The sequence below is a fragment of the Coregonus clupeaformis genome, chromosome 25 (genome assembly GCF_020615455.1).
Source record: "Coregonus clupeaformis isolate EN_2021a chromosome 25, ASM2061545v1, whole genome shotgun sequence".
NCBI lineage: Eukaryota > Metazoa > Chordata > Actinopteri > Salmoniformes > Salmonidae > Coregonus > Coregonus clupeaformis.
Genome location: NC_059216.1, coordinates 20,403,952 through 20,419,428, shown reverse-complemented (window position 1 = coordinate 20,419,428; position 15,477 = coordinate 20,403,952). Strand labels below are relative to the sequence as shown.

The 15,477-nt window shown below is 45.1% G+C and overlaps 1 protein-coding gene across 1 annotated transcript in view; it reads right to left on the bottom strand.

The window, feature by feature from the left end:
- The window catches only part of LOC121539119 (zinc transporter ZIP9-like), a 43,791-nt gene extending 32,865 nt beyond the window's left edge, over positions 1-10,926 (bottom strand). Inside the window, exons 1-2 of the mRNA XM_041847381.2 lie at positions 9,904-10,926; positions 9,455-9,563 (exon numbers count right to left, since the gene is read on the bottom strand). Of these exons, the coding sequence (XP_041703315.1) occupies positions 9,455-9,563; positions 9,904-10,005 (211 nt within the window). The 5' untranslated portion in view covers positions 10,006-10,926. The remainder of the gene's footprint in view (positions 1-9,454; positions 9,564-9,903) is intronic.
- Between the last annotated feature and the right edge of the window lie 4,551 nt (positions 10,927-15,477).

Here is a 15,477-nt window from a genome sequence, read left to right as displayed (position 1 = left end):
CAGTAGATTGAGAGACCCTAACCCATACAGTAGATTCAGAGACCCTAACCCATACAGTAGATTCAGAGACCCTAACCCATACAGTAGATTCAGAGACAGAGACCCTAACCCATACAGTAGATTCAGAGACCCTAACCCATACAGTAGATTCAGAGACCCTAACCCATACAGTAGATTCAGAGACAGAGACCCTAACCCATACAGTAGATTCGCAGAGACCCTAACCCATACAGTAGATTCAGAGACAGAGAACCTAACCCATACAGTAGATTCAGAGACCCTAACCCATACAGTAGATACAGAGACCCTAACCCATACAGTAGATTCAGAGACCCTAACCCATACAGTAGATTCAGAGACCCTAACCCATACAGTAGATTCAGAGACCCTAACCCATACAGTAGATTCAGAGACAAAGACCCTAACCCATACAGTAGATTCAGAGACCCTAACCCATACAGTAGATTCAGAGACCCTAACCCATACAGTAGATTCAAAGACAGAGACCCTAACCCATACAGTAGATTCAGATACCCTAACCCATACAGTAGATTCAGAGACCCTAACCCATACAGTAGATTCAGAGACCCTAACCCATACAGTAGATTCAGAGACAAAGACCCTAACCCATACAGCAGATTCAGAGACCCTAACCCATACAGTACATTCAGAGACCCTAACCCATACAGTAGATTCAAAGACCCTAACCCATACAGTAGATTCAGAGACCCTAACCCATACAGTAGATTCAGATACCCTAACCCATACAGTAGATTCAGAGACCCTAACCCATACAGTAGATTCAGAGACCCTAACCCATACAGTAGATTCAGAGACCCTAACCCATACAGTAGATTCAGAGACAGAGAACCTAACCCATACAGTAGATTCAGAGACCCTAACCCATACAGTAGATTCAGAGACCCTAACCCATACAGTAGATTCAGAGACCCTAACCCATACAGTAGATTCAGAGACAGAGACCCTAACCCATACAGTAGATTCAGAGACCCTAACCCATACAGTAGATACAGAGACCCTAACCCATACAGTAGATTCAGAGACAGAGACCCTAACCCATACAGTAGATTCAGAGACAGAGACCCTAACCCATACAGTAGATTCAGAGACAGAGAACCTAACCCATACAGTAGATTGAGAGACCCTAACCCATACAGTAGATTCAGAGACCCTAACCCATACAGTAGATTCAGAGACAGAGACCCTAACCCATACAGTAGATTCAGAGACCCTAACCCATACAGTAGATTCAGAGACAGAGACCCTAACCCATACAGTAGATACAGAGACCCTAACCCATACAGTAGATTCAGAGACCCTAACCCATACAGCAGATTCAGAGACCCTAACCCATACAGTAGATTCAGAGACCCTAACCCATACAGTAGATTCAGAGACCCTAACCCATACAGTAGATTCAGAGACCCTAACCCATACAGTAGATTCAGAGACCCTAACCCATACAGTAGATTCAGAGACCCTAACCCATACAGTAGATTCAGAGACCCTAACCCATACAGTAGATTCAGAGACCCTAACCCATACAGTAGATTCAGAGACCCTAACCCATACAGTAGATTCAGAGACCCTAACCCATACAGTAGATTCAGAGACCCTAACCCATACAGTAGATTCAGAGACCCTAACCCATACAGTAGATTCAGAGACCCTAACCCATACAGTACATTCAGAGACCCTAACCCATACAGTAGATTCAGAGACCCTAACCCATACAATAGATTCAAAGAAAGAGACCCTAACCCATACAGTAGATTCAGAGACCCTAACCCATACAGTAGATTCAGAGACCCTAACCCATACAGTAGATACAGAGACCCTAACCCATACAGTACATTCAGAGACCCTAACCCATACAGTAGATTCAGAGACCCTAACCCATACAGTAGATTCAGAGACAAAGACCCTAACCCATACAGTAGATTCAGAGACAAAGACCCTAACCCATACAGCAGATTCAGTGACCCTAACCCATACAGTAGATTCAGAGACCCTAACCCATACAGTATATTCAGAGACCCTAACCCATACAGTAGATTCAGAGACCCTAACCCATACAGTAGATTCAGAGACCCTAACCCATACAGTAGATTCAGAGACCCTAACCCATACAGTATATTCAGAGACCCTAACCCATACAGTAGATACAGAGACCCTAACCCATACAGTAGATACAGAGACCCTAACCCATACAGTAGATTCAGAGACCCTAACCCATACAGTAGATTCAGAGACCCTAACCCATACAGTAGATTCAGAGACAAAGACCCTAACCCATACAGTAGATTCAGAGACCCTAACCCATACAGTAGATTAAGAGACAGAGACCCTAACCCATACAGTAGATTCAGAGACCCTAAACCATACAGTACATTCAGAGACCCTAACCCATACAGTAGATTCAGAGACCCTAACCCATACAGTAGATTCAGAGACCCTAACCCATACAGTAGATTCAGAGACAAAGACCCTAACCCATACAGCAGATTCAGTGACCCTAACCCATACAGTAGATTCAAAGACAGAGACCCTAACCCATACAGTAGATTCAGAGACCCTAACCCATACAGTAGATTCAGAGACCCTAACCCATACAGTAGATTCAGAGACAAAGACCCTAACCCATACAGCAGATTCAGTGACCCTAACCCATACAGTACATTCAGAGACCCTAACCCATACAGTAGATTCAGAGACCCTAACCCATACAGTAGATTCAGAGACCCTAACCCATACAGTAGATTCAGAGACCCTAACCCATACAGTAGATTCAGAGACCCTAACCCATACAGTACATTCAGAGACCCTAACCCATACAGTAGATTCAGAGACCCTAACCCATACAGTAGATTCAGAGACCCTAACCCATACAGTAGATTCAGAGACCCTAACCCATACAGTAGATTCAGAGACCCTAACCCATACAGTACATTCAGAGACCCTAACCCATACAGTAGATATAGAGACCCTAACCCATACAGTAGATTCAGAGACCCTAACCCATACAGTAGATTCAGAGACCCTAACCCATACAGTAGATTCAGAGATAGACATACACTTCTTGGTTTCCGTTAGGAACATTTGGCGCCAGACAACGTGACCGGCAAGATTTTAATTTACATATGCATTGGGTGCGTAACGCATTAGGGCGTCCACCCACGGTGCTCAAAAATCACATTTATATTATTGTAATTCATTTTAACAGAATAGAAATTAGCCTGTAAAGTCTTAATAAAATAAAGTAGAAAAATGGTAATACCAACATCACAGGTTTTATTGAAAAGCAAAACGTTTCCCGTCGCGTCTTCATCCCTGCTATAAATCATAAATGAATATCATTTAAAAAAACATTTAGCCTAGAACACGTGTCCAACTCATTCCACGGAGGGCCGAGTGTCTGCAGGGTTTCACTCCTCCCCTGTACTTGATTGATGAATTAAGGGTCACTGATTAGTAAGGAACTCCCCACACCTGGTTGTCTAGGTCTTAGTAAGGAACTCCCCTCACCTGGTTGTCTTGGTCTTAGTAAGGAACTCCCCACACCTGGTTGTCTAGGGCTTTGTAAGGAACTCCCCACACCTGGTTGTCTAGGTCTTAGTAAGGAACTCCCCACACCTGGTTGTCTAGGTCTTAGTAAGGAACTCCCCACACCTGGTTGTCTAGGTCTTAGTAAGGAACTCCCCTCACCTGGTTGTTTAGGTCTTAGTAAGGAACTCCCCTCACCTGGTTGTTTAGGTCTTAGTAAGGAACTCCCCTCACCTGGTTGTTTAGGTCTTAGTAAGGAACTCCCCACACCTGGTTGTCTAGGTCTTAGTAAGGAACTCCCCACACCTGGTTGTCTAGGTCTTAGTAAGGAACTCCCCTCACCTGGTTGTCTAGGTCTTAGTAAGGAACTCCCCACACCTGGTTGTCTAGGTCTTAGTAAGGAACTCCCCTCACCTGGTTGTCTAGGTCTTAGTAAGACACTCCCCTCACCTGGTTGTTTAGGTCTTAGTAAGGAACTCCCCTCACCTGGTTGTCTAGGTCTTAGTAAGGAACTCCCCTCACCTGGTTGTCTAGGTCTTAGTAAGGAACTCCCCTCACCTGGTTGTCTAGGTCTTAGTAAGGAACTCCCCTCGCCTGGTTGTCTAGGTCTTAGTAAGGAACTCCCCTCACCTGGTTGTTTAGGTCTTAGTAAGGAACTCCCCTCACCTGGTTGTCTAGGTCTTAAACTAAAACCAGCAGACACTAGGCCCTCCATTGGACGAGAAGAACAAGTCACCAGTAATAAAACTTCTAAATATAATATTTGTATAATATAATTTGCGAATGACCTGTCCTATAGGCTATTTGTATTATATTTTTTTTATTAATGAATAACAAAACACAGCTGGTTTCAAAGACAATCTAGGCCTCTCTAATTTAATTTAGCCCCGGCATGAACATTTTAATTGGGCCTAATAAATAACAAAACATGGCTGTCTACGAACACTGGGGCAGGCCCGCCCCACTCCCGCTGCGATTCACCACCACAGCAGTGGGAAGAGACCACCCACGCCCCACTCCCGCTGCGATTCACCACCACAGCAGTGGGAAGAGGCCACCCACGCCCCACTCCCGCTGTGATTCACCACCACAGCAGTGGGAAGAGGCCACCCACGCCCCACTCCCGCTGCGATTCACCACCACAGCAGTGGGAAGAGGCCACCACGCCCCACTCCCGCTGCGATTCACCACCACAGCAGTGGGAAGAGGCCACCCACGCCCCACTCCCGCTGTGATTCACCACCACAGCAGTGGGAAGAGGCCACCCACGCCCCACTCCCGCTGCGATTCACCACCACAGCAGTGGGAAGAGGCCACCCACGCCCCACTCCCGCTGCGATTCACCACCACAGCAGTGGGAAGAGGCCACCACGCCCCACTCCCGCTGCGATTCAGCACCACAGCAGTGGGAAGAGGCCACCCACGCCCCACTCCCGCTGCGATTCACCACCACAGCAGTGGGAAGAGGCCACCCACGCCCCACTCCCGCTGCGATTCAGCACCACAGCAGTGGGAAGAGGCCACCCACGCCCCACTCCCGCTGCGATTCACCACCACAGCAGTGGGAAGAGGCCACCCACGCCCCACTCCCGCTGCGATTCAGCACCACAGCAGTGGGAAGAGGCCACCCACGCCCACTCCCGCTGCGATTCACCACCACAGCAGTGGGAAGAGGCCACCCACGCCCCACTCCCGCTGCGATTCAGCACCACAGCAGTGGGAAGAGGCCACCCACGCCCCACTCCCGCTGCGATTCAGCACCACAGCAGTGGGAAGAGGCCACCCACGCCCCACTCCCGCTGCGATTCAGCACCACAGCAGTGGGAAGAGGCCACCCACGCCCCACTCCCGCTGCGATTCAGCACCACAGCAGTGGGAAGAGGCCACCCACAACCCCACTCCCGCTGCGATTCAGCACCACAGCAGTGGGAAGAGGCCACCCACGCCCCACTCCCGCTGCGATTCACCACCACAGCAGTGGGAAGAGGCCACCCACGCCCCACTCCCGCTGCGATTCACCACCACAGCAGTGGGAAGAGGCCACCCACGCCCCACTCCCGCTGCGATTCACCACCACAGCAGTGGGAAGAGGCCACCCACGCCCCACTCCCGCTGCGATTCAGCACCACAGCAGTGGGAAGAGGCCACCCACGCCCCACTCCCGCTGCGATTCACCACCACAACAGTGGGAAGAGGCCACCCACGCCCCACTCCCGCTGCGATTCACCACCACAACAGTGGGAAGAGGCCACTCTAGGTGGCCACAAACTGAAGAAATTATAAAACTGATGTTGGACAATCAAATTCTATATGTAAATAAATGAAATTCGTTAAGGCTGGTTCATTGAGAGAATGCTTATTTTACAATGATCCTGTGAAACGAGGCCCGCGACATGAAACCGCTAGTTTCCAAAACTCAAATTATATATCACTCTTTTTACAGTTCGACTGGATGATGTTAATAAATGTAATGTTTATTGTAATTTGAACTATTGTGGGGTCGTGACTCGTGTGATACACGTGGCTTATTGATAACTCTGTTTCCTGCTATAGACAGTTGGCTGCCTAGTGATTGATAACAACTCTGTTTCCTGCTATAGACAGTTGGCTGCCTAGTGATTGATAACAACTCTGTTTCCTGCTATAGACAGTTGGCTGCCTGGTGATTGATAACAACTCTGTTTCCTGCTATAGACAGTTGGCTGCCTAGTGATTGATAACAACTCTGTTTCCTACTATAGACAGTTGGCTGGCTAGTGATTGATAACAACTCTGTTTCCTGCTATAGACAGTTGGCTGCCTGGTGATTGATAACAACACTGTTTCCTGCTATAGACAGTTGGCTGCCTGGTGATTGATAACAACTCTGTTTCCTACTATAGACAGTTGGCTGCCTAGTGATTGATAACAACTCTGTTTCCTACTATAGACAGTTGGCTGCCTAGTGATTGATAACAACTCTGTTTCCTGCTATAGACAGTTGGCTGCCTGGTGATTGATAACAACACTGTTTCCTACTATAGACAGTTGGCTGCCTGGTGATTGATAACTCTGTTTCCTGCTATAGACAGTTGGCTGCCTAGTGATTGATAACAACTCTGTTTCCTGCTATAGACAGTTGGCTGCCTAGTGATTGATAACAACTCTGTTTCCTGCTATAGACAGTTGGCTGCCTAGTGATTGATAACAACTCTGTTTCCTGCTATAGACAGTTGGCTGCCTAGTGATTGATAACTCTGTTTCCTACTATAGACAGTTGGCTGCCTGGTGATTGATAACAACTCTGTTTCCTACTATAGACAGTTGGCTGCCTAGTGATTGATAACTCTGTTTCCTGCTATAGACAGTTGGCTGGCTAGTGATTGATAACAACTCTGTTTCCTGCTATAGACAGTTGGCTGCCTGGTGATTGATAACAACTCTGTTTCCTACTATAGACAGTTGGCTGCCTGGTGATTGATAACAACTCTGTTTCCTACTATAGACAGTTGGCTGCCTAGTGATTGATAACAACTCTGTTTCCTGCTATAGACAGTTGGCTGCCTGGTGATTGATAACAACTCTGTTTCCTACTATAGACAGTTGGCTGCCTGGTGATTGATAACAACTCTGTTTCCTACTATAGACAGTTGGCTGCCTGGTGATTGATAACAACTCTGTTTCCTACTATAGACAGTTGGCTGCCTGGTGATTGATAACAACTCTGTTTCCTACTATAGACAGTTGGCTGCCTGGTGATTGATAACAACTCTGTTTCCTGCTATAGACAGTTGGCTGTCTAGTGATTGATAACAACTCTGTTTCCTACTATAGACAGTTGGCTGCCTAGTGATTATAACATTGTAACTCTCCGATGTGAATAGTTGGCAACGATGTTTAGTTTCCAAGTGCTACTGAATAAGCTCAACTGAAATGCACCAATTGTTCATGATACACATCATTACTCTACTCTATCAATCCATTGCAAATCTTTATACTATACATGACACATATGTTGATCTAGCCATCTAGCCTAGGGCGGCAGCAGGACTGCTAGGACTGGGCCTGACCAACACAATCAGTCAGGGTACACTTAGCTGAAGTCCCTTATGGAGGACCTCGCATCTTTAACATGAGTAAAATATAGAAACACACCACCTACACTAATGTCCAGCAGCTTGAGGATTTATTACCCTAAGAAGTATATTATCATGAAGTATATTATCATGAAGTATATTATCATGAAGTATATTATCATGAAGTATATTATCCTATGAAGTATATTATCATGAAGTATATTATCCTATGAAGTATATTATCATGAAGTATATTATCCTATGAAGTATATTATCCTATGAAGTATATTACCATGAAGTATATTATCCTATGAAGTATATTACCATGAAGTATATTACCATGAAGTATATTATCCTATGAAGTATATTATCCTATGAAGTATATTATCCTATGAAGTATATTATCCTATGAAGTATATTATCCTATGAAGTGTATTATCCTATGAAGTGTATTATCCTATGAAGTATATTATCCTATGAAGTATATTATCCTATGAAGTGTATTATCATGAAGTATATTCTCCTATTAAGTATATTATCCTATGAAGTATATTATCCTATGAAGTATATTATCATGAAGTATATTATCATTAAGTATATTATCCTATGAAGTATATTATCATGAAGTATATTATCATGAAGTATATTATCATGAAGTGTATTATCATGAAGTGTATTATCATGAAGTGTATTATCATTAAGTATATTATCCTATGAAGTATATTATCATGAAGTATATTATCATGAAGTATATTATCCTATGAAGTGTATTATCATGAAGTGTATTATCATGAAGTATATTATCATGAAGTATATCATCCTATGAAGTTGGAGCACATCCAATAGTATTTCCATCAATTAATAAAAACATTATTTTGCAATGGATTTTTCTTCTTCTTCCAGAAAACTTTGCCGGCAACAATTGTATTTATCGGCTTTTCATTTATTTATTTTTATTTTTTTTTGGGGGGGGCAAAAGCCAGCATTTACCTGCTAACGGAAACCCTGATACACTTCACTATGTCCTCAGTGTTACCTACTAGACCTTGCTAGCCCACTCAGACACAAGCAGAACAGACAGTATCACCGAAGACAGACCACAGCCTGTCGTTTCCAATGGGAACCAATGAGTCATATTGGGCAGAGCCAAGCAAGCTGGGCAGAGCCAAGCACGAGCTACCGAGATCCTATGTGCGCGTTCTAGCATGCATTTGCATATTTCCGTTAGAGAACGCCTACTCTGTGAAGTGGGCGTGTGCAATAACTCAATTTGCCTTTGCACTCCGTCTAAACAACGCAATTTTTTACAACTTTGGCAAAGGGTAAAGTCTACAAAACTTAGTCCACTCTGTTCGTAACAATTTCTAGTTTTGGGAACAGAAAACTGTACTGAGATCAAAATGTTTCATCAATGAGAAAATTAGCAGAACGTTGGCCAAAATCCATCTCGCACCTTCTCCCACTGCCGGCCACTAGGCTTCCTCTCACCACCATATTTGGCCAAGAGGATGCTTCAGATTTATACATCCAGTGAAATATATGTGTCCTTGTTCTATCTGTGCTCGCCATTACATAGTGCACTACTTTTGACTAGAGCCCCATAGGCCCTGGTCAAAAGTAGTGTGGTCCTCTGTAGCTCAATTGGTAGAGCATGGCGCTTGTAACGCCAGGGTAGTGGGTTTGATCCCCGGGACCACCCATACGTAAAAATGTATGCACACATGACTGTAAGTCGCTTTGGATAAAAGCGTCTGCTAAATGGCGTATTATTATTATTATTATTATTATAATAAAGGGAATATAGGGTGGCATTTGGGACGCAGCCTGAGTCTCACCCTCCAGGACCTCCTCATACAGGGCATGGACCCCCTCAGGGATGATGACAGCCAGGGCAGTACCACACAGCAGCCCTGCTCCCAGGACCGTCACCAGTTTCAGCTTTTCCTGCAGGACAAGACAGAGGAGAGAGGGTTCATCAGCATTACATAACAACCAGGACAGGGATCAATCATGGCAGGGATCAATATTCCAACCATGAACTTTGGCCTCACGTGATCAGTTACCTTACATCACTGAATTTGTCGAATTGTATGTGAACGTTAGAATATATTTAAGTTGACTAGTTCGGCTTGGTTACACTAAAAACCACCGGCAATGCTGTTCAAAAAAATTTGTGCATTGATGAGCACTGTAATCTCAGTAACTAGCTAAGGACTTCTGCCGAAGACTCCATTTTAAATTGAACTTTGTTTCTCAGAAAAGTTGTAGTTTGAGTACTACTCACCTCTGAGAAGTTGATAGCCAGAGGAATGGTTCCAGCCACATAACATCCCACCAACATGGACAGGGAAAGCAGGCTGATCGAAGTGAAGTCGTCCATAGACATAGTTGCAGCTTTGCTTTGCTAACTTGACAGCAACAATTTGCTTGGCTGACCTCAAGACGAATCCAGAAACTAACTGGCTAGGTTGACAAGCGTTCAGATGATTTGCTAGATTTGCTCTTCAGCTTGCTTGCTAGACACGAGTTGTGGTTCGTGCTGATGATCTAACGTTAGCTAGCTAGACAAATAAACGCCAAGTGTAAACAAAACAATGATCAAACGCATCGACGTCGCAATGCTAGCTGCACACAGGTCCAACAGCCATGTCCGTTCGCTATAACAGTTAGCTAAATCATTTCTGGTCTTTCAAAGATGTAGATAGGCAGCAACTTATTGATCTTGAACACGGTTTGTTATGCAAACATGTCAATCTAGCTAACTAACTAGTCTGATCCTTACTTTAGCTGAAATCTAAACACCATCGGCTAGCGGCTAACGTTAGTTAGCCAGGCAGACAATCTTCTCGCCTAAGTCTTATTGCCTACAGCAGGCACGTTGTAATTCATAGCGTATTGCCCACATCGTACTCTCCAACGTAGCTATTATTGTTATAACAATGTTATCAAAACTAGCTACCTGCACTTAGCTACTATTATTTATAGCTAGCTTGAAATGTTTTGCCAGCATCCTTCGTTGCAGATGAAATGTAACACTTTCGTCACTGTCCACGCAAAATACGCCACGTAAACGTGTAAAACGCCTGCAAGAAATATGCATTCTATGTTTACTTTTCTTCACTGACTTTGTGGACCGATACGTCAGATGTGACATACATAAACCAATCTATTTACATGTATAACCGTTTTACCTGCTTGTGGTTAATCTTTTCTTGGAATTTAATGATGAGAAATGTCTTCTTCTTCTTCTTCTTTGGGATTGGGTAGACGGATCGTATCTAACTTTTGAGGTGCATACACCGCCACTTACTGTACTGGAGGTGAGGCCGGTCACGGCTGAGTGAACAGCTTTAAGAAAAAAAGAAAAACAAAAGAGAGGAATGGGAGATTTGACATAGGCCGATCGTTTTTAAAATGTGTCTGTGGTCTTCTCCATGTGAATATTGAAGTCACCAAAAATGTGAGTATTACCTGCCATGACTACGCAGTAAATTCATAATTCTTGAGCCATGTTTCAGTCAGGCCAATCGCATCAAGTTTATGATCAGTGATTAGTTCATTGACTATGACTGGCTTGGAAGTGAGAGATCTAACATTAAGTAGCCCTATTTTGAGATGTGAGATATTATCACAATCTCTTTCAATAATAACAGAAATGGAGGAGGTCTTTATTCCAGCGAGATTGCTAAGGCGAACACCTCCATGTTCACAGTCCATTCGGAAAGTATTCAGACCCCTTCACTTTTCCCACATTTTGTTACGTTACACCCTTATTCTAAAATTGATGAAATGTTGTTGGCAATGACACTCTCTCTCTCTCTCTCTCTCTCTCTCTCTCTCTCTCTCTCTCTCTCTCTCTCTCTCTCTCCAGGTTCTTCTCTGAGTGACCGTGTTGGCCAGATCCTGCAGCCCTGTACAAGAACCAGGAAGAGTCTGCTAAGATGGAGTGTTCGCATAGAGTACCAAACTATAACACCATCCTCTGGTACAAACAAGATGGACATAGACAGTTAATACTTCTGGGATACATGATTGGGGGTTCAGGATTCACTGAGGCTGGATTTGATATAGCTTTGGAAGGAGATGCTAATGCAGGTGCTACCAGCACCTTAACCATCAGAGAGCTAACTCCAGATAGCAGTGCTTTGTATTACTGTGCTTCTAGCTAACACAGTGCATCAGATCTCCCTCTCTGCTCTACAACAACCCTCCTCCCCGATATGCTGTCAGAATCCTCACACCTGCGTTGTCACACTGTAACCGACTCTCAGTCGGTGCCAACACGCTCACCAGCCGGCCCATTGCAAAGGGGAGGTTCCCTCTGATGGCACATTCAGGAGACCATGACATGTTATTGATATGATATCATGTCTTTCCTGTAGGTGGAGTCACAGCTCAACCAATCCATGACATGTTATTGATATGATATCATGTCTTTCCTGTAGGTGGAGTCACAGCTCAACCAATCCATGCGGTGTTATGTATTTAGTTACTTGCTGTCCAGCTACAATGGGTTAATGGGGTTTCAGAGGTCACAGTTGAGATTGTTTAGAGTGATCAAAGTTGATAGTAAAGACACAAACGTTCATCGGTGTCCAGCTGTCATTACTACTAAATGAGAGATGGAATACATGGATTCAGGAGATGCAGAACCACAATGTACTTTGCTATGAGTGTGAGAGAGGCGGAGAGAGAGCGGAGAGAGAGGCGGAGAGAGAGGCGGAGAGAGAGAGGCGGAGAGAGAGGCGGAGAGAGAGAGGCGGAGAGAGAGAGGCGGAGAGAGAGGCGGAGAGAGAGGCGGAGAGAGAGGCGGAGAGAGAGGCGAGAGAGAGAGGCAGAGAGAGAGAGGCGGAGAGAGAGAGGCGGAGAGAGAGGCGGAGAGAGAGGCAGAGAGAGGCAGAGAGAGGGGCGGAGAGAGAGGCGGAGAGAGAGAGGCGGAGAGAGAGGCGGAGAGAGAGGCGGAGAGAGAGAGGCGGGAGAGAGAGGCGGAGAGAGAGGCGAGAGAGAGAGGCGGAGAGAGGCGAGAGAGAGGCGGAGAGAGAGGCAGAGAGAGGCGGAGAGAGGGGCGGAGAGAGGAGAGAGGAGAGAGAGAGAGGCGGAGAGAGAGAGGCGAGAGAGAGAGGCGGAGAGAGAGAGGCGGAGAGAGAGAGGCGGAGAGAGAGGCGGAGAGAGAGGCGGAGAGAGAGGCGGAGAGAGAGAGGCGGAGAGAGAGGCGGAGAGAGAGGCGGAGAGAGAGAGGCGGAGAGAGAGAGGCGGAGAGAGAGAGGCGGAGAGCGGGAGAGAGAGGCGGGAGAGAGAGGCGGAGAGAGAGAGGCGGAGAGAGAGAGGCGGAGAGAGAGGCGGAGAGAGAGAGGCGGAGAGAGAGGCGGAGAGAGAGGCGGAGAGAGAGAGGCGGAGAGAGAGGCGGAGAGCTGGACACATTCAGAAGACGACGCAACTTCCTCCATACCTAGTCCTTTTGAATGTTCACCGACAGTCAGTGCTGTGCTAAGAATGTATCACTGCTGGATATTTTTAGCTACAGTATCAAAATGGATCTTGTTCCTTTTTGTGTTCTTGCTCACAGGTTAGAGATTGTCTAAAATAATCTATAATTCTGTATATTTCCTGTATGAATGACTAGAGTATAACACCTCTCTCTACTCTTTTGAAGAAAAGTGGTTGTCCCACTGGCTATCATAAGTTGAATGCCCCTATTTGTGAGTCGCTCTGGATAAGAGCGTCTGCTAAATGACATAAATGTAAATGTACAGTATAACAGATCTCTCTCTCTCTCCTCTTCTGTAACAGGTGAACTCCTCTGTTCCAGTGTTCTCCAGTCTCCAGCTTCAGTGTTTCAGAGTTCTGGAGAAACTGAAAAACCATACTGTGGTATCAGCAGGTGTTAACAGACTCTCCCCAGTACAGCACCATACTGTGGTATCAGCAGGTGTTAACAGACTCTCCCCAGTACAGCACCATACTGTGGTATCAGCAGGTGTTAACAGACTCTCCCCAGTACTACACCATACTGTGGTATCAGCAGGTGTTAACAGACTCTCCCCAGTACTACACCATACTGTGGTATCAGCGGGTGTTAACAGACTCTCCCCAGTACAGCACCATACTGTGGTATCAGCAGGTGTTAACAGACTCTCCCCAGTACTACACCATACTGTGGTATCAGCGGGTGTTAACAGACTCTCCCCAGTACAGCACCATACTGTGGTATCAGCAGGTGTTAACATACTTATTTTCCACCATAATTTGCAAATAAATTCATTAAAAATCCTACAATGTGATTTTCTGGATTTTTTTTCCTCAATTTGTCTGTCATAGTTGACGTGTACCTATGATGAAAATTACACTCAGAGATCACACTGGAAGACAGGGCTGTGTATTGAACATCTCAGAGATCACACTGGAAGACAGGGCTGTGTATTGAACATCTCAGAGATCACACTGGAAGACAGGGCTGTGTATTGAACATCTCAGAGATCACACTGGAAGACAGGGCTGTGTATTGAACATCTCAGAGATCACACTAGAAGACAGGGCTATGTATTGAACATCTCAGTGATCACACAGGAAGACAGGGCTGTGTATTGAACATCTCAGTGATCACACAGGAAGACAGGGCTGTGTATTTCTGTGCAGACAGTTTGACACAGTACTGAAAACCTCTCAAACCCCTTGCTATGATCCAGTTGAATCACTATCTGTACTGATGCTCATTCAAACCACCTGGCTGCTTAACACCACTGTAAATGCCTGTACTGTAGGATGTGAACAGCTGAAATCATTTGTAGGGTGTGAGTCCCAAATTGCACCCTATGGGTCATGGTCAAAAGTAGTGCACTATTTAGGGAATAGGGTGCCATTTGGGATCCATTTGTGACGCACAATTTCTGTTTTGTTTCAAAGTGGGAGGAACCATTACTGTAATGCCCATGTTTGGAATGTGATGTCATACTGTTTAATATCGTCCTCCCTGGTGAGTTCAGAATGACTCTCTGATGTTGTCCTTGTTGACAGAACATGTTCCGATTTCTCATCCCATTCTCTGTCTCACTTATTTGTCTCACAGGTAATAACATTGGTCTAGGAAATTATGACAAGTATGAGAGTTTTTGTGTACGTATGTTTCATTTTTTTTAAACATCTATTTATATAAAAGTAGCTAAATGTGTTTTCTCCATCTCTCCATTTTCTCCCCAGGTCTCTCTCTCAGTCTTGAGGTTCACCAGACTCCATCTGAAGTCTTTCTTAAAAATGGAGAAAATGTTCAACTGTTCTGCCGTCATGAGAGAACTAACTACAGAATGATGCAGTGGTTCCAGCAGTCACCAGGAGAAACAGAACTAAAATACCTAGCTTATTTATATTTCAAGTCTACAACCTCATACTTTGAAGAGCATCTAAACGTGACTGGGGATTTGAGTCAAAATGAACCAAAGAACGCTTCTCTGAACATGTTCAACCTCAAAGGTCCCAAACACAGTGCAGTGTATTTCTGTGTTGCGAGCCAAGGTGCTGCACAGTGTCGTAGATTCCCTCTCTCCACTACAAAAACCCCGTGTGACACAGTCTGTCTCACTGTAGTCTACTGTTTAGCAGATCACACCTGCATTGAGATCTGGATTTGATTCAGTGCCAATATTCTATAACCACAGAATGAGTAGATCGGGCCTCCCCATTCAAGTCAATGATGCCATACACGGGTGGACTGGCAGCCATCTTTTCTAGAGATTCTACTTCTACGACTGTGACAGCGTTCTGTCATTACAACACTGATGATGTCACTTCCTGTTCCTCCTCCGCTGCAGTCAGAATCAGATGAGATGAGCTGTCAGTTGGTCGTTGGTTGTTCAGCTCAAAC